The 23307-nt window shown below is 37.2% G+C and overlaps 3 protein-coding genes across 4 annotated transcripts; 2 read left to right on the forward strand and 1 right to left on the reverse strand.

The window, feature by feature from the left end:
* Positions 1–348: 348 nt before the first annotated feature.
* LOC148821259 (polycystin-2-like protein 2) lies at positions 349–11819 on the reverse strand. Its single transcript, XM_088933454.1, has 15 exons — positions 11807–11819; positions 10908–10997; positions 10281–10411; positions 9435–9682; positions 7692–7913; positions 6883–7111; positions 6258–6428; positions 5811–5992; positions 5348–5468; positions 4920–5018; positions 4476–4597; positions 2930–3044; positions 2158–2237; positions 685–814; positions 349–360 (listed from the first exon to the last, which is right to left on the reverse strand). The coding sequence occupies exons 1-15, from the start codon at positions 11817–11819 to the stop codon at positions 349–351; spliced, it is 1965 nt and encodes a 654-aa protein (XP_088789580.1).
* Positions 11820–11924: 105 nt separating this feature from the next.
* On the forward strand, positions 11925–20068 carry dele1 (DAP3 binding cell death enhancer 1). Of its 2 annotated transcripts, none has more exons than XM_088932572.1 (11): positions 11925–12121; positions 13217–13334; positions 14486–14588; positions 14683–14815; positions 15426–15557; positions 15964–16125; positions 16478–16620; positions 17045–17200; positions 17502–17594; positions 18063–18222; positions 18423–20068. In XM_088932572.1, the coding sequence occupies exons 1-11, from the start codon at positions 12091–12093 to the stop codon at positions 18716–18718; spliced, it is 1527 nt and encodes a 508-aa protein (XP_088788698.1). In that variant the 5' UTR covers positions 11925–12090; the 3' UTR covers positions 18719–20068. The 2 variants fall into 2 exon arrangements, with proteins under 2 accessions (XP_088788698.1, XP_088788699.1); XM_088932573.1 differs by having other exon boundaries at positions 11936–12121; positions 15991–16125.
* A 567-nt stretch (positions 20069–20635) lies between these two features.
* Positions 20636–23306, forward strand: LOC148821261 (transmembrane O-methyltransferase homolog). The gene is made up of 4 exons (XM_088932950.1): positions 20636–20818; positions 21485–21757; positions 22057–22253; positions 22637–23306. The coding sequence occupies exons 2-4, from the start codon at positions 21505–21507 to the stop codon at positions 22952–22954; spliced, it is 768 nt and encodes a 255-aa protein (XP_088789076.1). The 5' UTR covers positions 20636–20818; positions 21485–21504; the 3' UTR covers positions 22955–23306.
* The last annotated feature ends 1 nt before the right edge of the window (position 23307 follows it).

Below are 23307 nucleotides of genomic sequence, written 5' to 3' on the forward strand. Positions count from 1 at the left end.
CCAATTTAGGTATGTACTAAAATGGAAATAAATTTGACAAACTAAAGAAGATAATTCATGAGGCTTACACTACCTAAAACCATACAGTATATACTCAAACAGAAAACATCTGAAATAAAGAAACAACCCGAACCCTTCTGAGTTAAAAAGAAGCAAAAATATTAGGTTAGGTTAATGTGAAATTAACAGGTTGGAAACATCTATTTTAAACTACTTCTTTCATATTAAAACTACATATTTTATTAAGCACAAGGTGTTAAATATCATTTTGGAAGAGCACATTTTTGGTGCAAAGGGAAAAATGTTTACACAATGAGATGTTTATAGAGTATGCTTAATAGCTCTTCCTTAAAAGTTCCCCTGAAATTATAGCAAAGAAAACTGAATTAGTAGAGACATAAACAGTTTTCTCAAGACAGAGGCTTTGTCAAAATGAGGATTTACTTGAGACTACAATGCTCTATGAGATTAATAATCTCTGGCTCAGAATCAGATCATAAATAATTAAGTAAACACATTCAGACTGGAACAATCTGACATTATGTTATATAATATTAATAAAGAAATTAGTACATGAAAATCTAAGTTTGTACTAATTTCACTGTACTTCACTGTATATTTAATTTGTTAAAAGGTTTTACACCTAAGAACTAAATACTAAGCACTTAAAGTTTTAGTACTTACTGTATCCCAGTTATCTTCAGTTGCCAACTTATTAATACCTTCAAAAGAATTTAGTCTTACAAGGATCTTGTTGTTCATGAAAGTCAAAGCATCGATTCTCTTCTGCAATAGTGAGACATGCTCAGCCAGCCTCCAGAAAAAAAATGCAATACATGCATAAGCTTTCAATTAAAAACAAAAGTTACAAACAATAAGACACTCCACCCATCAAGTTTGATTGGCTTCTATTAAGTGTACCACAGGTACTTTTAATTGAGCCAAGGATACCTGCCAGTTATTTTTGAAGGACACCCTGGTATCAGCTTTAATAATAATAATATTCCATACTCCCACAACCCTCTGTTAAAATACGTGGATTAAACATGCATTATTTTGCATTGTAATTTGTTGATCTTCAACATCTATCCATCCATTCACTTTCTAACTGCTTTATCCAATCTTAAATCTTAAATCTTGATCTTAATCTCAATACAGAGTCACAGGGGACCCGGAGCCTATCCCAGCAAGGCAGGATTTTTTTTCCTATCAAAATAAACTTTATTTCACAAAAAAAATCTCACAATCAGTACACATTTTAGCAATACATTACACTCTAATCAATTCAAAAACTTTCTTAATCGGGTAATTGTCCTTTATAAACCAATAAGAGCAAGTGGATGTTGGAGCTGGATTTGCCCTGGAAGTCCCTCCAAGCCCTACCGCTTTGCTTTTATCCATGCCTTTTCCCTGTCCCGGCTCTAGCTGAGCACCGCTCCCACTCCCAGGAGTTGCCAACACCCTGGATGGGACACCAGCCCATCACAGGACAGACACAAACACACTCACACTGGGGTCAATTTTCCCAAAAGCCAACTAACCTACCAGTATACTGTATCTTTGGACCCTGGGATGAAACCAGAGCACCAGCAGGAAACCCATGCGAACACAGAAAAACACCATACAGATAGTACCCCAGGAATTGAACTCAGGGCCCCAAAGATGTGAGGGCCACTGTGCCACCCTTGTTCTAACCAAATCTTGAACAAATGTTTTCATCCTGCATAAGAAATAACAAGGGAATGCTGTTTGTTTTTTACTTAATATGAAATTCAGTATAATCTGAGAAATATATTTTTGATGTTAATTTTCAATGTCTTTTAATTTTTGTTTTACTCCATCCACATTGATATCAATTACTTTTTTATACCTTGTAGACTAAAGCTGACTTCATAATGAAGACTGTGACCACAAAATGAATTCAATCTAAAACATAAAATGTTTTATCCCACAGTAAAGGGCTATCTGTTTATTTTAGATCAATAAAGTAAGTATTTGTTAAAAGGAAAAAATAGTTAATTAATTTAGCAGATGGAGCATCTTTTTAATCTTTGAGGAGTGTTAATTCCACATGCTGAAGTGAATTAGCAACTTGAGCACAGAACCTCACAGAATAAGGAGTAATAAGTTGTAAAAGAAACAGAATAATTAACATACTGTTGATATTCCTGGCGTGGAACATACAGAGACATAAACTCTTCTCCTTTGTCAAGATGAGTGGAGTTCAGTACTCTTTCCTGTGCACAGAAAGGGTGTAAGATACCGAAAAAAAAGCATGGGACGTCTCATTGCATACTAAAAATGCCAAAGCATCCTTTGAAATCAAAGCATACTAAAGCACTTTCAATTACCATATTGCATGAAAAATGTTTGGTTAAGATTAGAAATTTTATTAATGTAATTTACTCAAGTGCTGTGAACCTGGTTTCACCACTTATATTTGTGCATTAAATGGTTTGTAATTAAATACAGAATTAGAAGAAAAGTCCAATTTGTTTTTTCAAGTGACACTTTGGAATCTGATACTTGCAATTCTGGTCTGAATTTCCACTTGTGCTCTGAACAGAATTACCTTCAAAACCATTCCTGGATTTTGCTGAATACCAAAAACCAAAACAAATCACATTAGGACAGGTTAGGCCACAATAATAATGAAATGGCATTGCAGTTACAGAACTCATTTCTCCCCAGCAGAAATGACAGGAGAAATACCAAAACAACTATAAGACCCCATTTCATCTGTAACGGAGTGTAGTTGTAAATATTAAACATTGTCAGCATAATAAGCAGTTATATTCATATATGTCACAAACTTTAATGCAAAAAGATGCACTGCCACTATACTATTATATCAAGAACATCAATACTTCATTATAAAGCCAGTTTCCTCATACATGTTCATTTCAGAGTAGTGATGACATGCTTATACCTTCTGCCTCTCCAGGTCCCATCCCATTATTTGTTCTTCTTCTCTTTCCTCTCTTGTAATATCTTTATTGCTTTCTGTACCAAATGCTGTGAAGTGTTCTTCAGTTTCTACTTGGCTATAAATATTTTTAGGACAGAAGAAATTCTTGTGGTAAATGAAAGAGGGTAACAAATCTCTATCCATCATTGTATGCGCCCATTGAAGTGTAGGCCAGGCAATGCTACCTATGCAGTTTCCTAAATGCATAAACACAAAATCCAGCAATAAAGACTATAGCTTGCTAAAGTTAAAAACCCAGCACATTATGTGTATGGTGTATAATACGGTAGCGGATTGCTACCAGTAAGGGGAAAAAAAATTCACTCCCTTATCTCGTAATTACGAGATAACGAATTATCTCGTAATTATGAGATAGCAATGCTTACGTCAGTGTATGTACAACCTGTTATGTTGTGCACCGAACACTTGTGGAAGTTATGGTGAACTTGGCTGGCACTTTCGGTTTAATAATTGTGTCCAGCGCTGCAGAATTTGTACAGATTTCGACTGGGGTTTAGTCAAAATGAAAACGTGCAATTTTTAGCAAATATGAACAGAATCATTACAAGCATGAGGACCAGTTTTGTAGAATTTAGAGATCAAAGCAATGATGGTTACATGTGCAATCACTTCCACTGCTTAAAACTGTAAATCCGCACGTAGTGATATAGGTATTGTAACGGACACGGCCGAGATTACAGGTTGTGCAAGCCGGTTGCCAGCGCGGTGACGTCACCGCCCTTCCCTGTGAACAGCAGGGAGCTCAGCCGCCGGGCTGAGGGGAGATTTCCCTTTAGCTCAGCCGGCTGGTTCGCTGTTGAGTGATGCTGGAGACCTGGGTTCAAGCCCCAGTGTTGGAGGGCCGACCTGAGGCGGGAGCCGCGAGGGCGCAAACCCACGAGAACCCAAAAGTGCTATAGTATTAAAGGAATAAATGAAAGGTTTATTCCATGCTGAAAAGAGAAGAAAAGAAACACAACGTTTTTGGCTGTGAGGGCTTCACAATCGTGAGATACGGTTCTCGTAATTACGAGATAAGGGTGAGGATTTTTTTTTCCTTGGTGGCAGCAATTCACTTCTGTAGTATAACACTGTTCTGGTTCAAGATTTTTAAAACTATACACCATCCATCTACAGAGCCTAACTTGGCAAACTATACTACAAGTGCAAGGTGGAGTGGACGCCAGTTAATCACTGGTCACACACAGACAAACATACACACACACTCAAACCAGGGCCGATTTTCCCAGAAGGCAATTAACCTACCAGTATGTCTTTGGTCTATGGGAGGAAACCTGAGAACCTGGAGGAAACCCACACAAACATGGGGAGAACATAAGATAGCACCCCAGGAATCAAACACAGGGCTCCTAAACACTAACCACTGCACCACTGTGTTGCTCCAAAGTATGTGCCACATGTTCAAAATACTTTCAGTTATATCAATCTAATGTTATGCCACACAGTGGACAGAAAGCCATCTCCCCAAGAAGAGAATCTTGCTCACTTTGTTGCACCTATCTGGACTGTGTTTAAGGTGATTCCCTCTCCAGCTTCATGGTTACAGTCAGTGGTCCTCCTCTGCAGCTTCTTCCTGAAGTTCAGTTTAACAAGGGCTTTACCACAGGCCTGAAATGTGATAACATTTGACCCTTTTAAAATTCAGTTCATTTTTCAAATAATTAATATTTCAATACCATTCACTATTTTTAATTATAAAGAAAGAATTTTGGAAGGGGAAGGGAAACAATCTAAAATAATAAATAAAAAATAAGCATTGCTTGTCTATCTAATATTAAGGAAGTCTTTCTTTTTTTTAAAATGGTGTGTATATTTCTTATCCAATTCTGAAACAGCTTTAACGCACACACTAATTAATGTAATTACAGCAGACATTATTCAAGCAAATATTCAATGAGTGAAAGGAAATATTTTGTACAAAACCGCATACCTTCTTGATAAAATCAGTAACTTCAAACTCTGCATTCTGGATGGACTGGTCTAATTTTACTTCAGAATATGTGTCATTAATAATGGCTAAAAACATGTTCTAGAATGAAGAAAGAAATGTTAGACTCTATCTAATTTGGATGTCATAAGGGTTATTTTTCAGTTCGTGTGCACTAAACATATAAGGAATACGTTTTTGTAATATTAAACTCAGAAATATTAAATATGTATTATAAACACATGGGATTCTATTACTCTTGTCTAAAATACAAAAAAATCAATTTTTCTACAGTATATTAGGGAGGGACAGTATGACTTGTAATCTAAACTAAAACTACATTTGTGTTAGAAGTCAAGTTTTATCAAGTACCTAACTACTATAGATTTACATTTTACACATAAAATGTTCAATTTAATTAAACTAAATACCAAAAGTATAAAAAATACAAAAAACACAAAAGTGGTAAAATAAATTGGCCCAAGAATCCGGTTTGAGTGCTCAATCTCATTGAAGTTAATGTCTCCAAGAATTATTCGAAACTGGGTAAACCTGGAAAAAAGACCCAAAGAACCTCATTTTAAAGACAAGGCAGATTTTTTTTATAAATTCTTCAAACTAATATTCATTCTGTTAATAGGCATTATAAAAAAAGACTTGCTTATTTGCAACTATGATTTTTGTGAATGTAATTAGATAATTATAGAAAATTAAAGGAACATTATGTGCCACAAAATGCTCTTCTGGGGTTATATAGTTGCACACACAGCACCTCTGTTGTGCTGCTGAAAACTGTGTACTAATAAGCTGATTAGAGGAAACAGACCATAAAGCAAGTATTTAATACAGAGTACGGGAAGCAAGGAGGTAAAGGAAAGTATTTTTTGTACCTACACACAGTTTTTAAAAGTTGAAAAATTCTCCACTTGGGAACCAAAGAGGAGATATGCCAGCTGGGCATAAGCAAAGAAAATGATGAAAAACATAATTGCAAATCCAATAACATCTTTAGCGCAGCGGGACAAAGTAGAGGTCAGTGTATTCATTGTCCTGTTGAAGTTTATATATTTGAATACCTGAAACAACAAAAAGACAGCTTTAGTAATAAACATCTGCAACAATAAACAGCATTCATTTATCTCATTCTGACATCAAAATCGATTTTTCAAAAGTAGAAGTAATTTGGGGTATTTGAAAAATATGTTGTAATGATTTAAACTGGAATCAGTGAAAAATCACCTTTAAAAGGCAATAGAAACTGATATGGTTTCTTATTTACTGTGTCGTTAACACAAGAAGGAGAGAAACTATAAAAAATCTTTAAGGAAGTACCATACTAACCTTTACCCAGCAAATGAACACATTGACAGCAATCATGTTATTGTATTGAGTCTGCCAGAAAGCTAGAAAGTAAAAATCAGGATACTTCTGTGGATTCTCCTGTAGGCTCTCAAGCAAGGTATGCACCTCAGAAGTACGGTAAACATTGAAAGAGATTGCCACAACAGACATCTATCGAACAGGAAAAGACGAACAGGCATTACGATATATTTGAAACAATAACAACTTGAAAAGGGGGCTCTAAAGTGAATGCAAAATTATCTTGACTGTCCCCTAGTGTTTTGAAAAAAACATACATTTGAGGGGCACAGCATTTTTAATTCATACAGTTTAAGAATTTTCCCAATTTTTTCAAAGATTGTAAAATTACATTGTCTATCTTGAATCTGTCTGGTAGTCTTGAATCAAAATAACAAAGACTACAGAGCGTCTTCTTAAGATTTCTCGTGGTATAGAAGCAATGGAGACCAGAAGCAACGAGTTAATCTCTCACTTCTAGTGCTAAAACAAACTAGATTGTTATTCTTCCAATCCTTTTATGTTTCTTCTGAATCAGATTTAAAACTATTTTGTAGAGAAACAATTTGACAAGTTAGTCATTATCAAAACAGTTTATTTTACTTACCACAATTAATATCAATTCTAAGCAATTCCAAACTTCAATGAAGTAAGAACATCTCTTCTGATAAAGTTCCACACATTCTTGGAATCCAAAAGCTATAATGAAAAGGCAGAAAACTACCTCGCATGATGCAAGGATGTAATCCACACTGGAGACATAGCGCAAGAGCTTAACAGAGTAAAACTGCCAAGATGTTAAGACACCTCCAGTGGCGGGAAGCTCTGCCACTAACCTAGAAAACAAGCAAGACATTACAGCTTAAACACTTACAACTGCTTACAATAATAGGTACATCAATACCCCTGTACTGCACAAATGCTTTTCCCATTCTGAACAAAGTCTGGGCAATACATAGTCTGTTCTACTGTGTTTAACAAATAAGAGTTACTGTAAGACAGTTTGACAAATACTAGTTCTCACAACACCAAGCTCTGGTAGGAGATAAAAGGAAAAGGTTTTTTTTAGCATTACTGAAGACAAAAAGCTACTATCGCATATTGTCCCCCAGGCTACTGCTTGAACTTTTGCTACAAACGCATCTGTGGTGTTCAGTGAAAACACTGCAATCTGCTTTCCTCTAAAGGGTCAACTACATTATTAAATCTACATGTTTAAACAGCTGATGGTGGCAATTAATGCATATACTTTCATGTAATTAGAATGTGTCTTGAATGTGGAATAAAACTCTGCTAAAATATCAATGAGAAGACTCATAATGATGACATTTTAAAGTCACTTTACACTATAATTCTTTGCAATCCCTGTTGAACACAAATGGTACTGGGAGCTTTGTTCACATACGTATACTGTACCTGACCACACAGAAGAGGTTAATGTTGCTGTTGTATACAGAGAAGTCTATAAAGACAGCCCTGCTGCCTCTTGTCAGCCACTGGTTGCTCCTGAGAGTTCTGATCTTGTCTGCATTCTTCTCCTTTGCTTTCTCAAGGTCCAAGTAAAATCCTCCTCCACTGTATGTAGACACCCAACCCCAGTGGATGTCCATGACAGAGTTTGGAGGAGAGTAGATCCAGCTAAATTGGGGTTTAACAGAAGGAAATATAACAGATAAAAATTACTGGGATTATTCAACAGCACCTAAGGAGCAACACTTTTGGTGTTGAGTGTTCTATGAACAGCATCATTTTTGCTGAGAGAGTTCAAACCTACAGAGATCATATTTTATCCACAGCATTGAAAAATGCTGATAACAACAATAAGAAAAATAATTAATTGCATTCATTAAGATCCTGAAGTGCCTTACAAAAATTTGCCGGAAACCCACATGTGTGAAGTATAAATATGCTTTTCTTTCTTGAACTTTCGGGAGGCCTGATTTCCAAAGTCCACAGTGGATTTTTTGCCAGAACACTAATGTTAACACCCCTACTCTTTCGATCAACGCCATGGGATGTCTAATGTCTAAGCACTCAGGATGAATTAACATTACACTTAAAGGACAGCATTAAAGGGTAACTGCAGTCCCAATTTCTCAGACTGGGAATGAAATCTCAGTAACACAATAAATTATTTGATGGTATCTCAAAAATTTTACAAACTCTGAATAAAGCACAAAATCGTGAACTTGTGAAAGTACTGTATGATCACCATGTTACCGCAAACTGCTGGTCTCACCACAGCTGAGAGTGAGAGTATGCAAAATCTGTGACTTAAACTGACCCTTCCTGCTCACTAGTTACTGTAATGATTAATGTAATGTGATGTACAAGCAAATAAGTACAGGTTGTGCAGTAGACATTTCACCACAGAAATGTTCATATGTGATCTACATGCAGAGTTAAGAAGTAAGTAGACTTTGTAGGCAAAACCGTCTCGAAGCCAAGTGCAATATTTCTGTTGGATTAAAAGAGATGTATTCACAAGCCTGCTTGTTTAAAACGTGAAAGGGCTTCTTCATCTCACCAGACATTTCGCTGCCTCATTACAAATCACAGACAATGGTGGCAATGTGGCGCTGCGCTTACCTGGAAATTTAATCTATTTTGTGATGTAAATTGGATGTTTTATTGTTAATCTGTACATTTTACTTTCACTGTGGTTTGAAATGCACTATCAATGTTGATTCAGTCCAACACTGAAATATACAAATAGTACTGCAGTTCCCCTTTAACTACAGCAGCATCCTAGTCACCATACTGAAGTTCTGCTTTTTCTGGACCTAAGGCAAGAGTGGCACCTACTGGTCTATCAACACTCCTATACAACTGCAACCTGGTTTTCCTTGAACATTTTCAACAGTTTCATTAACATCAGCAACAGGCAAAAGCCTTTAGAATTGTACTATTAATCATTTAAAAGGAATGATTCTTTGGATAATAAATACTGACATTGTAACAGTAAGCATTTAGTTTTCAATTGGATTACAAAGACAAGTGTCTGATCATGACCTCAGTCATTTTAAAATAAACAACTGTATTCCATTTCTAAACTCAATGACAATACGGAGACAGTGTTTAATATGACTACTGAACTTAGAACCATGGCATATACCGTACAGACATGGTACTAGCATTGGGTGGGGAAAAAAAACTCACGCTGTGCTATTCATTGGCCCAAAAGATGCAGTATCTTCTTTAAGTGTTAAATATGCATCAAAACATTCCATTTCAAAAGCAAATGACCCATGCACAGAACAGGATGTGTTAGTCACTTTAACTTGTCTGATTCTTGGAACACCTAACAATACGTTTTCAAAATAGATAAAGCTTTCATTTTCATCCAGGCTCTTCTTTGGGAATCTATTGTTCCAGTAAAGATTTTCCAGCAAAGGTCCTTCCAAATACTAAAAAATAAAACATGCATGCAAACATTAAGGAATTAAGATAAAATTCAGAAATACCTTTTATTTCACTCACTGCTCAAGCCCAGTACATGTAGGCAGGGCATAGGGGGAATTGTCAGATTCCCTGGGATTCAATGATCAGTACCCACAAAGTTACTAATTATATGATAATATAAAAAGCATTAGTAATCTAACTAAATTAAAACACATTAGCAATGTAAAAAAATCTTTCTATAAATTCTCTACTGATGAATACACGCTACTCTTAACAAAACCAGAAATACATGGGGTTTTGAAACTGTTTCATTTCCTTTGTAATGTTTTTTGGGTAGACAAGCTGAAACTACATGACATATTGAAGTGCAATTAGGCATGCAATCCTGTCTGTGGAGGCTGAAACTGTACATACAGAAAGAAAGTGGCTCAAGAAATAAAAGGATGTATCTGGTAGCAGTAGTTTTGGTTTCTCACCAATGTTCACTAAAAACACAGATGGCAGTGCCAGAAACAAGGTGTGAACTCTTAAACTGCCTGCAAAATCCAGCACAGGTAAATATGAAAATATATGTAAATAGTTATACAGGTTCAAAATACCTACCTTCCAAATATCGTCCACAGTCCTAAGAGATCTGAAAGTTATATCTCCTCCTGAAACGAAACTTTCCAAAAACAGCCTGGACATCACTTTAGTATGGAAATACATATCTGTGCTTACCTGACCAAATGTTACTGCAATAAACAGAAAAGCTTAAAGTTCATTTCAAACATACAGCTGTCAGGAATAGGTTGTACAGTAACTTTATTGTGATAGACCTATATTTGTTATATTAAAAGTAGTTTTCTTGTTATTACTAAATTGCAAGCTATCTTTTCTGATGCACATAATGGATATCTTCCTCAATGGTGTCCGCAAATACAGTTTTATGTTTGTCCTTCCATTGTAGTATTGGAATCTCAGGCATTTCCTCTGTAGTGTTTTCTTTTTCATATGCCAGACTAACCAGGTAAATCATACAAGCAGTTTCTGAATTTCCTTCCCCAAAAAAGTTTATTTACATTTGGATCCCGCAAAGAAAAAAATAACATTGGGTGTTTAGAAACCAGCTAGAGTGTCCCCACACCGTTACTAAACACAGAAAAGTAAGAAAATCATAAGATTTAAATTCACCCACTGCTTGACTAAACTTTGAACACCTTTAAGTCTCCGAAATCTCATGTTACTTACAAATGCAGAGGTTTATGAGAAAGACTGCATAGATAAGAAACTCCCTCAGTGTTGTCTTGATACGCAGGTCTCTGCTTCGAAAATCAGGTTCTGCAAAACAAGCACAACTGCCTCTGCTATAAACTGATACAAACCACTTCACATTTACTACATTTATCCCCCTCAAAGATGGCCTGCGTATCAAAATAGCACGACGACATATGTAATCTGTGCAAGTTCATAATAATTAGTTGATATCAAAAGCGTGTAACGGCCAAAGTCAGCTGTTTCACAGTTACGCATAAAAATATTTTCATACGTTAATGTTATGTCCCTTAACAGCTACGGAATTGACTTATGTTGCTGCGGTTTGTGAACCAACATTACCATCTGTTAATTCGGTGCTGGTGTTACTTTCATCCTTTTGTTTTATATGAAAAGGATTACACATGACACGCTGTCTGTCTGCGCACATATCTATAGTCAAATCTGTTTCTTAATAATGTCTCGGTTTCTCATTGATAATTTCAAATTTCTAAACGAATTTCCCAAGCGTTCTAAGCGGGACGCGCGCCAAAGAAAATAAATCACATATTAAGCAAATTTACGTATTGTGCCTTGAATTTGTCATCTGTATTAAATAAACTGGAGACTACGTAGTTCTTGACATACAGCCTAATACGCTCATAAATCATGTATATATCGATTAAAATATGCTTACAATATGTTAGATTAATCAGGAGGTTATTTTTAACAAACTAAAACACACTTTTTTTATTCTGGATTCTCCCAGCCCTAGGGAATCAGTGGTTAGTTATTGCAACAAATTACAGTATCTTGTTTGGGAAAGACCAATGTGAAAGAAGGAGAAACTCTATGGTCCCTCCCCCCCTTAAGGGTTCTCTTTCTTGAAACTGCACCGTGGTTCGCCATTTTGGCTCCACATTTTAAGTAGTTTAGGACAGATGTTTGATACATATTTGAGCCACAATGAAGTCAGTGGCACGCTTCTTCCATCTTCCTCGCCGGGGAAATCTCGTGACTACCTCAGGTTACATTGCTCGTGAAACCGGCAAGTAGGGGGTTTCCTCTCTGATGTAATCGCAATGGAGCCGGACTAAATTTTGCGAATATTTTCTATATAAGTATATACCACATTAATTGTTTTTATTTTGACGTATTTGCAATTTGTAGTACAAACGTAATGTGGAGGATCCATGGCTTACTGGGGAGAGGTAAGTGAATGACACATTCGTGGTTAGAAAATGTCAAAATCTTTAAAGACAAGTTTCAAAACACCTATTCTGCACAATCAAAATAAACTTGCACATTTAAATGGAAATTTAAACCTTAAACGTTTAGCTTTGGTTGAAGTATGATAATATACTGGGAACCACCGTACTTGTTTATATAATAAACTCGCGCAACTAAATTGACAGTGGGTTATGAGTAAGGTATATACCTTAGAAAAGTTTAATTCGTTATTCGTGTTTTTAAAACATGAAAAGTTTAGTACTCTAAATTCAGTTTTTCTCTCTTTAGTTAATATAAATAAAAACAAGAAAGTGCACTGGGTTGCGCAATCATTGAAAACAGTTCTGCCAATATCCGGTTTGAGTACTGGAAAAGATTATGAATAAAAAAATGTCTTGTCTGGTTGAACCATTCACGTACTATATACGGGATTAATTGTCAGGCGTACAAATATTTTTTTCTTATTTTCGCGATTTTCATTTATCAGCTATAGAACTGCAGAAGAGACAACCATAAGAAAGATTTCTTGCATGAAAAGCTTATTGAAACTACATTTAAAAAGTATTTGAGAGCTCTAAGTAACCAGTAGGAAAATTGAATTTACAATTTACTTGTTCAGCTCGAGAAAAAAAAAATCAAGTAACGTGTTTGAAAGATCATATTGATTGATTGTAATTCTTCACCCAGCAAATACAGATTGCTGTTGTATTAGGTCCAACGATACTGACTTGGAAGATGCAAAGGAGGCACGGTGCATTGCTGCATAGAGTGCACACAGTTAGCCACATGTCCAGACATGAAGCCACTTGTGCTGATGCATACAGCAAGGCAAGGGAAGGAGCACTTGATTCTTAACCCCTTCAGACTTCTAATGCAGCCAGAAGGTCTCTTCTTAATTGCTGATTTTCTTGTAATAATAGTTATTTATTTTTCCGGATAGCTGGGTATCTCCTGCGTATATAACTGCATGACCACGAAGGGCAAACGAGCAGCATGAGTGGTGAATAGGTGATCCAGCAGGCTGCTCAAAGGGGTGTTACTGGTCATGACTATTTGGTGGTTGTTCTCCTCCACAGTCTTGAACCGCTGCCACGTAAGCACCCCACTGCGGCTCTCACAGGGCCACCACGTGGAAGATGACGTGCTCAACTCCTCTTCGCTGCTGTCCTCCGGCCTCCATCCCTTTGATAACAGGTACACACCGATCCATTTGGGAAGGCATGAGAGACTACTGGGACAATCCCGTATCGCCTATTACAGGTTGACGAACGGAGCAGAGGTCTTTAAATATGCAGTGGCACGAGTTCTCTGTTCAATTTTGTATTTACTTTGGTAGAAATCATTTCCACCAAAACTACCCTGAAGCCTGTGGTGCCTTCTTCTCAGAATGACTTGCCAGATGGCTTGGGTTCTGTAAAGGTCTTGCACTAATGATTGGTCTTATCATAACTGTGCCCGCCTAGCTAATGAGCGGTGGAAGATTAAGTGAAATTAGTGGCTTGCGTTCTGTTCAGAGCACCTGTAGACAGGATTTGTGCATTGTTCTGTAATCCAAGCCTGGAATTTTAAGAAGGTGAAGTATAAAAATAATTCTGTGGCTTATGAGAGTGTCATACTAATTGAAAACAAAATGATTTACTTTGTTCATCGTTACGAGAGGTAAAAATAAGCAGGTACTGCATATATGCAAGAACAAATGGTGCCAGTGTGCAGTTTTGTTAAAAAAAAATGCTTTATTTGAACTCATCATAACTGTTTGTATGGATCGCACAAGCATGCATTACTTTTGAGCTATCGGCTTCTTTTTCAGCGTATTACAATGGTATATGCAAACCCACTTTCACATAACTCAATTGAGTCATCGGTAATAAAATCAGTGTATTAGTACTAAAAAAAGTAACTTTTACCACTGACCTTTACCTATTCTTACTTAACCAGTTTTTCCATTAAAAGGGACAGTTCTATGAGTATACAGCTGTGATGTGCAAGAAAAAAAGAGAAAGAGCTCAACAATCAATCCTTACCAGCTTCTTGGGTTTTATAATAAGTACAATTTATATTAATGTGTATATATTTAAAATCAACACACTGCTCTTGAATCACATTGTAAGAATCACACAGCATTGCCTTCCTTGCATTTTCACCAAATGTACAGTGTTTCCAGCACCACCTTATTCATGATGTAAGTACATTAATTATGTTATTCTTAAGGGTGGTTAAATGCATATATTGTCAGGAAAAGGACAATTTCGGAAGTCCAGTATGTGCAGGTGTGTATAAGGCCCTTGTTCCTAAGCAGCACATTGCAGGATGGACCTGATTGTCCTGTGTCCCCGATCCTACAGCTCGCAAAGAGGAGAGAATGGAGACAGGCAGCGGAATGAAAGGACTTTCCACTATTATTCTGCCAGACTCCCACGTTACACAGCTCTGGACGCCGTAGGCTGGGTGAGTAAGCTTCCTTAACCCCATGCTGAGAGAACTTCATGTGTTTTCAGAAAGAGCTAAAGCTCTAAGATTTCTACTGTTAATTGACTTCCAGGGTGCGGCCGCAGTGCTCTTTCTGCAGGTCTTCAGACGAATTCACTCCCAGTTCTCCAGCCCCAGTGACAAAGGCCAGTACAGAGAGCCTCTGCAGGTTCATAGATGCAGCTACAGGGCTCTTCTTGAGATCTGTAAGTGCACTGAAACGTCTTGTACAGCTGTGTACACCGCAAACTTCCTGATAAATCCGAGGGTGTCGTTTCTGGATTAAAAAAATAATGGCAAGGGTAATTTGTGCAAACCAGTAAACTATCCTGAGAGGATATTGTGATAAAGGATGGAAAGAAAAAACTACCTTTAATTTATTTAAACACAAGCTCCCTCTTTAATTAGTTTTAGAGGTAGTGGCAGTCAGTAAGCCTAGATTGGCACATACTGTATGGATGCCTTAATCATGCAATTTATCAAATGACAGGAAATTTGTTTAAAATGTGATATTTACATTTAATTTAAATACAAAATGTACATTTTTTATGTCACCTTCAATAAATTGTGCAAATGAGGACCTGTAATGATAAACTAAAAATCATTTCAGCTTCATTTTTACACAAACATAATTACTAATACATGCAGAATAATGACGCATACATTTTTGTTTTATTTGAATCTCTCAGTTCCATATATTATGGAGAAAACAGAGTTTTTACAATCTGTTATTTTTTAGAACAAGAAAAGCCTGATTAAGAACATGGTTTCTTATACATTCAAAAAGCTGCAGTTTAACTCACTTTTCATTTTCAGTGTCCTGTCATTATGCCCTGCCTAGAAGCATAAATGCCAGGTGTTTGAGAAGTTTAGAGACTGGCAGCTCTGAGGATTCTACAGCAGATTTCTCTTCTTCTGCTTCTCTCAACCAAGACACTTCTGTTACAGGTAAGGCCTCATAATGTCTGGATTTTAAGAGCCAAAAATGGCTTATGGAGTTTCAGTACTAGTGTAATTCATGTTGTTTTGTCTACATAGATATTGTGATTGTTCTTTGTCTCATGTCTTATAAACCCAGACATTTTTTAGTGGTCCATTTAAACTGTGAAAAACAACATTGAGTGTCCTTGACAGTTGGTTAAGACATCAACTAAAAAATTTGTTTCTATGTATTTAATATTTATATTACCTAAACAGATTTTATGGTATAACTGAATATTACAGTACTAAGCAAATAAGATAAAACAATGTAATCTCAGCACCATTTCTGAATCTTAATAATTGGTATCATTTTATGAAGAGGATATCTTTAATACTTTCAATATAATGGACTGTCTTGTGTTTCCTGATTTAGAAGACGGGTTGTCTGCTGTAATTGCAGATTCTGAAGATGCTGAAGCCTTTGAAAATCTTACAGAAAATAATTCTCTTCCCCCTGAGGAAGGATTAACTAGTGCAGCAAACAACTTCAAGTCTGTCACAGAATCTAATGTTCCCGTCATTCTAAACATAATTGGTAAGATCTTATTAGTACCTTGCTGAAATAACTTCAGAAATTAAAAGTCTGCTTGTGCGTTTTTTTCTTTAGAACACAACAGCTAGACAGAAATACTGATGCAAAATAGACTGTTTGGGGAATGTAGGTAAAGCAGTACTGCTGAATCTGAAAAGTAGTCAACATTAAGAAAAGTGAATGAGAATAGATTACTGGAGATTAAAAAATGTCTGTTATACAGAATAAGGCATTCTACCAAAAGGCGCAATTTAGCTGTAAATCACTAGCTTCTCTGCTTTTTTCTAAAAATCAACCCATATTAGTAAATAATTCTTTAGGACAACCAAGTGCTAATTATGTATCTATTACTCAGGTCTGGAGAATGCAAAGAGAGGAGACTACTGCACAGCTTTTTCATGTTTCCTGGCTGCTGCAAAACATAACTATAGCAAAGCACATTTCAATGTGGCAGTCTGCTATGAAAAAGGAAGAGGAGTCGCAAAGGATATGGAAAAGGTATCTCATAATGTTCTGAATTTTACTGATAACTACTTTAGCCCCATAATATTTTCAGACTTTGGTTTCACATTATGGGTAATATTGTGAGGTTAGATTTATTCTTTCAATTAAAGGTGATTTTGAGTAATTCTATTTAGTATTATTTAACAATTGTGATTCCTTTATGTTAAAAGCCCTTAGAAAGTAAGAAAGTGAAAACAGCTGATGCAATCACAGCCAGTTATGCATTGAAGAAGGATGTTTTCAGCAGATAGTTGCACCAAGAAGGGCAATTTCATAGTTTCTCGCATGGAAAGGCTGTAATGTTTAAAAAATGATTTTTAATGCATTTAAGGCCTGCAATGGCATGTTGGAATTTTAAGAGCTATACAGGAAAAAAATTGAGTAAATCACTGTGTTTCTTTTCTTTACATTCTTAAAGGCAGCTGTATACTACCGCCAGGCTGCTGCTGCTGGACATAGCCAGGCACAGTTCCGATATGCAAAGTATCTCCTGCACAGTAAAGAGCAACAAGATCAGGATTCCAGCAGAGCTATTGCAATGCTGGAGAAGGCAGCAGCATCTGGAGTGAGAGAGGTGTGTGTTGTGGTAGTTCAGTGTGCACCACACTGAAATACAAATTGTTTTGTTCAGTACAAGTGTTCAGTCCATGCAGTTTTGGGATGTCTTAAAACAAGATGAGCTAATGAATTGAGCATGCAGAACACATTCTGTAGAGCAAGCTACTTGTAATGCAGGCTCCAAACTATTTGAATAGCCGCAACTATATAAAATGAAGAATATCTGAATGTAGAAGAAAAAGCATGTATTTTTATCCCCAAAGTGACTTTCCTGCCTATTACTAGGTCTGATAAGAGGCTTTTTCTGTGTCTGTTAGGCTCAGGCATACCTGGGAGTGCTTTTCTCTCAGGAGCCCCAGAGAAATGGGAAGAAAGCTGTTCATTATCTGCAAATGGCAGCAAAGAATGGGGTGAGCATCTTATGTCATTTCATTACAAGCCAACAGTAACTGCGTAATGTGAGAGAGTCTGACATTTAACCTCATATTCACAACACTAACAACAGCTAAAGTAAAATGTGTATTTTATATTTTAGCACGTTTTGCATCTCGATCATGTTCTTGTGTATTTATGTCCTCATCAGTTAGGCCCAGTTTTTTTTGTCCATCTAAATAACATAGAGTATATGTTATGTGAGTAATTTTAGTTCAACATATACATTGATTTTCATCTGTTTGTATATTTAAAAAAATCACAACACTGCATGAAATCCTCACAGCCGGTGAATATTTCATGAGGTGTGTTTTTTTTTATTTTGCATAGCAAAATAAGGTGCTCATATTATTACTCCGAGATACAAGCGGGCACGCATGTGGCGTGTTATGGATTCCTTGTTGTGGAACATTTCACTAAACGGTTTGGTATTACCCTCACTGCAGGATGCCCGGAGTCAGTTCAATTTGGGCCAGTGCTACGAGATGGGCTTTGGTGTCCAGCGGTGCTACATGACTGCACTAGATCATTACCAGCAGGCTGCTGCTGCAGGGAGTGAGCAGGCTTGCTGCATGCTAAGAGCCCTCTGGGGCCAGGGTGAAGGAGGTGAGGCCTTATAAAAGACACTGTTCAGTACTGGGTTAGACCACCACTTTAAATTTGAGCTGGTCATTCCATTAATTGGTACAGCTAGTGAGCACAGACACATGATTTACCCAGAACCCTAAATTAAGATATTTTTCTCTTCTTGTTGTTGACAAGGGCACATTAGCTTAACTATGCTTAATGTGTCTCCTCTCTTCTAGGCAGAGGGCTTTCTGAGGATGTAATGCTGAGATCGGTCAGCTCCTCTCCTTGCTTTTCTGGGGCAGAGACCTTTTCGCAAAGACGAGACCGTGCCAGTAAAACCAAAGACCCCAGTGGTCCAAATCACATCTCCCGGACTCTTCCTCATTCATGGAGCACTGACAGTATTCACACATTACCGATGATAAATGTAACCTCCAGTGTTCTTGCTGAGCTTTCTGAAATGGATGAGGTGCTAAAAAGCTGTCGACTGTCTAAGCCGAGACACTGTAGCTGGACAATCGGAGTTGGGTAGATTTACCCTATTTGCATTATTATATGCTCTCTAACATGTAAATCTCTAAAAGGTCTACCAATTATAAATTGGGTGATTCCAGAATACTGCCCCTGCAGCCTTATGATAAATACAGTAAGAGAACTGCTAAACAATGTAGACTGTTTCTACTGTGTGTAAATTGTTTAAAAACATTTTGCAGGTTGTTTCTTGCATTTGAAAACGGTGTAACCGAACTTTGAGTGCACAGTTAATTTAAACTTATTAATTTAAATTTATTTTAGACTTGAATGGGCAAAGATGCAATCCTGCAGTAGACATGTTTTGAACACTATTCCAGATTCTGTCGCTGGAAGAAAAATGTGCCATTAAATGTTTACCTGTGATTCAGAAATGCCATTTATCTTTTAATCTTCGGTAGTGTCATATATTGTTTAAAGGACAGGTTTCCTCAGCTATTGAAGCTGAACACAAAGAATTTAAATTCTCATTAGATTGTGCCTTGTCATTAGGAACTGTACAGTGTGTTACCTGTTATTGATGATTCCATACTGCCTTGTACTTTACAGCATGTTTTCTACAACTCAGACTAACATTAGGCTTAATTGAAATTTGTTTCCACAAACAAAGAAATTAAAATAAATGTGTACGTTATCATACATCGGTAAGAATAATGAAAACTGTAAAAGTGTCCCATACAGTGTTTTTGTTAAAAAAGAGGGAAAGGCACCTTTAGCTAACATCAACATTGCTTGAAAAGTGGATTTTAAAAAAGATTAAACTGAGCTTGGTTATTCGCAGCCATCTCTCAGATTTGCGTGTGCAAGTTTTAAAACAATGAAAAGGATAAGCTTTTTGTTTTCCCCTTCCTGTTTTTTTCTTGTTTTCCTCCATTTTCTTAAATGGCCCCGAGCTGTATTAGCGATTGTATGCCAAATTTGTTGCGTGTGAAATTTTACTGTATATCCAACAATTGTTGTATTGAGACACAAACTGCATTGGAGTTTCTGTATTTTGTGTGGCTTTATGGTTATCATAGGTTTGTATAATGTGCTCAGAGAAGTAAAAATGTTACACTGTTGAAAAAAGAATTGAAGCACTTAGATAATTGTATGAAATGCAATTTGCTGTTTTGTAATGCAGTACATCTGAAAGGAACTGAGCTAAAGTTTACGTTAAATGTTGTAAATGTGTATTGCTTTTGAAATTCTGTAGCAATGTATCCTGTACAGATGTAGGTAGTCATCGATGAATATTCTACTCTAGAAACGATGAATTGCCAGTGAAGCTTTTTACAATATAATTGCCTAATGAACTGTGCCGAAGCTGCAGTGCGATGCAGGTAAAGCAACAATAAACTATTTTTTCTAATTGAGTTTTACGACTGACTTTTTTAATGTGCAGATTTGGGTTTTGAATTGTTTAAAAATAGGTGAGCTGGATCGTCTTGAATTTTAATTGAATATATAGCATACATTAATCACGGAAGAGTAGTAGCAGTGAAGTATCGAATTACGCTAATTTTATTGAGCTAAAACATCTACCAAAAATTCAGTGAGCCTCTCGTTAGCTTGACGTGAAATTGTAAGCTACATCTTTAAGGTTACTTAGCAATGTGAAGCAATTAACAGTCAAATGTGAATTTTGTAAAAAAGTACAACAAAAATGTACCGTATTTTCGTTTACTGGATACAAATAACGTTTTTTTCTTAGCTTTCATTAAAATAAAGCATAAAGCACGAGTATACTTACTGCATTTACATTAATTTACACGTGGTTTAGAGAAAAACATCTGCTTGTATTACATCTTGACGTTATGAACTTGCAGTAAACGCAGGTATTGGCTGGCCAAAGCCGGTGCAGGCGTGTTTTGTTCACCTGGTTTTGACAGGCTGGGTTACGAAGAATATTTAAAAAAATGCAACTGGACCCGCCTGTATCTGACAACACAGCATTTGTCCTTGACACCGTAAAGATAAAAGATTGCCTGTGCTACCTACGTTTTAAACAGCATTTTTTAAACGTTGCTCAGGTAATGTGGGAGTTGCTGAATCCTAACGAAGTTAATCTGTTGCCTCAGCCGCTGCACTGATTTATTTCCTTTTTAACTACTTTAATCAGGTAAGTGATAAGATTTGTGAATATTGCGTTTTTTTATTCTTAGATTTAGATATCAAATAATATTCAGTATACGTTTACTTTTTATGTACAGTATAGCACCTTAGCTTCTGAGAGTTTTTTTGTTGTTTTCAATTTGGATGCACGCTTGACGTACGTATTGAGGAACAGCGACGGCGATCAGCGCCTTAGCCGAATGTCGTTGCCATTGTTCTGGGTGATTAATTTCCTCTTAGCCTGACATCTTAATGCCATTTCCAGACCCCCAAAAAACGCAAAACATAGTTAAATAATTTTGTTGTTAGTTGTAATTAAAATCCTTTATTCTCGACAGCAGGTGGCGATGTTGCATTTATAAACCCATTTGGAAATGAGATTGAAACAGGATTTTGGCAACAGTTCAGTAGAAATCCAATACTTGCTACGGACAAGTTTTTGTGCTTTTTATTCTACAAGGATTTTTAAACTACAAGGAAAGTTCACAGCTAATAGAAGTTATTATAACCCTTCAAAATAGCTTTCATTGCATGTTGTAAAACCATAAACTTGTCATCCCTCTATTATTATATCAAAATATTTTGTAGATTATCGAAAATAAAATGTGGATGATTGTCCTTTTTTATTTATATAAGGAACTTGTTTCTCCTAACTAATCCTCGTCTTCTGCAGAAGGTGGTGCTCTGTGAGAGATGTGGCTGCCTGCGGTCTCTTTGCCTTTGATCCCGGTGTTTGTTGCCATGGTGATTCGTTATCGGGAGCAGTTGGGAGCTTTTTGCCGAAATGTGTTTTTCGGCAGGGTAGGAAAGCACTCAGGAACGCGCGTTCAGCGCGCTCACGACTTTGTCCTCATGAACTCAACTCACGGGCAGCCCGACAGCGTGCTTCAAACCTTTGACCTCTACGCTGAGACGCAACCTTCTCTCATCAGCAGCCGGGAGAAGGGTATGCAGGCTTACTTTAGACAGCAGGTTCCATAAAAGTGTGTCTTACGGAGGGTCGAAGATCCTCATATCACATGTGATTTGTGTTTTTCTAACAATTGCAGTGCATTGCCTTATAGAGGTAACAGTAATAAGTAGATAAGAGAATTCAGAAGCAATGAATATTCTTAATCATAGACTCTTGAAAACCAATAAGCGGTATCCTTACATTATTACTGACCACCATTGAATAAATCAACACTTGTACTTCTTTCCTCATGCTTTGGACTGATGCTGTTACCTGTCCAACTTGTTCATCAGGTGAATTCCTGGATGAAGTGGTGCGAAAGGCAACCCCTGTGTGTGCCCTAGTACTGGGCACACACTGCGGATATTCCGCTATCCGAATCCTCAGACTGCTGCCTCCTTCTTCAAAGCTTTACACTGTGGAACAGGACCCCAGCGCTGCAGAGGCAGCAGAGGAGATGATTCTAGTGGCTGGATTCAAACACTCCCAGGTGTGCTGCATTTTAGGGATGCGCTGAGACTTTTCTCTGACCGTTAGCTGCAAAAGTCAGTTACAGTATGAGAATTTGGTTGGTAGTATGGGTTTTGACAATGTTTGGATAGACCTTTGGGTGCTATGATGACTAACATATACATCAGTTCAGTACTTGCTTTTTAGGAACATGTAAAAGTTTATTCCATACTGAAAGGAAAAGAAAAGAGACAGTGTTTTGGCTGTGGAGCCTGAAACGTGAAGAAGGCACCACAGCCAAAACGTTGTGTCTCTTTTCTTTTCCTTTCAGCATGGAATAAACCTTTACCTGTTCCTCTGCAGCCTACGCACCCTGACACAACTCCCTACTTCACACTGCTTAGCCTCTTGTCTGTCCTGCAGTTCCAGATGGTGGGATCCCCATCTGCTGTTGCCATCCCCCAGATGCTGACAGGATTCGATGTCAGAGCTGTGGGCCTGGTGCTCATGGACCACGACGCGGAACAGTACCTGCCTGACCTCCGAGCTCTGGAGAAGGAAGGCCTGCTCTCAACAGGCTGTACCCTGCTGGTTAACAACATAGACCTCCAAGAAGCACAGGGCTTTCTGCACTACATCCACAGCAGCCCACAGTACTCTGTCGTCCATCAGGTGCAGGACATGCTGGAAATCCAGTGTCAGCAGTGCTCGGTTAAGGGTACCGATCCAGTGACTTTATAAATCCGTCCAGACTTTTCACCTGTGATTTTACCTTTTCAAAAGCAGAGCAAGCCCCAGATACTCGGTTGCCAGCTCACAACATCTGTCTGTGGCCGTAGCAACAGACATCACAGGATCTGGTTTCTTATGGAAAAATAATTAAAATATCTTCCATGGTTATATTAAAGTATTTTGCTGGTCCCCTACAAAAATTAAAACAAAAGGCATTATTTTCTTTCTAAGTCTAACCAAAAGACTTTCAAATGTGTGATGAGAATTCATGCTTGTCTGCGGTTTATATCTTTTGAGTGAACAAGATTCAGTTTGTGATCAAAGTGGCATTAATAAAACATTAATTGAAAAAATACTAAAAC

Source organism: Atractosteus spatula, chromosome 14 (genome assembly GCF_055471065.1).
Source record: "Atractosteus spatula isolate fAtrSpa1 chromosome 14, fAtrSpa1.hap1, whole genome shotgun sequence".
In the NCBI taxonomy this organism is placed as follows: Eukaryota; Metazoa; Chordata; class Actinopteri; order Semionotiformes; family Lepisosteidae; genus Atractosteus; species Atractosteus spatula.

Bases quoted from the DNA above. Each gene is read 5' to 3' on its own strand.
- LOC148821259 (XM_088933454.1), bottom strand. The intron at 7,914-9,434 runs GTGAGTTTTTTT...ACCCCAATTTAG, and splicing joins GGGCCAATGAATAGCACAGC to CTGGATCTACTCTCCTCCAA. The intron at 5,993-6,257 runs GTTAGTATGGTA...TTGTTGTTTCAG, and splicing joins TGTTCATTTGCTGGGTAAAG to GTATTCAAATATATAAACTT.
- dele1 (XM_088932572.1), top strand. From the start codon at position 12,091: ATGTGGAGGATCCATGGCTTACTGGGGAGAG. The intron at 14,816-15,425 runs GTAAGTGCACTG...TTTCATTTTCAG, and splicing joins CAGGGCTCTTCTTGAGATCT to TGTCCTGTCATTATGCCCTG. The intron at 17,201-17,501 runs GTGTGTGTTGTG...TGTGTCTGTTAG, and splicing joins CAGCATCTGGAGTGAGAGAG to GCTCAGGCATACCTGGGAGT.
- LOC148821261 (XM_088932950.1), top strand. From the start codon at position 21,505: ATGTGGCTGCCTGCGGTCTCTTTGCCTTTGATCCCGGTGTTTGTTGCC. The intron at 21,758-22,056 runs GTATGCAGGCTT...CTTGTTCATCAG, and splicing joins CATCAGCAGCCGGGAGAAGG to GTGAATTCCTGGATGAAGTG. The intron at 22,254-22,636 runs GTGTGCTGCATT...TCTGTCCTGCAG, and splicing joins CTGGATTCAAACACTCCCAG to TTCCAGATGGTGGGATCCCC.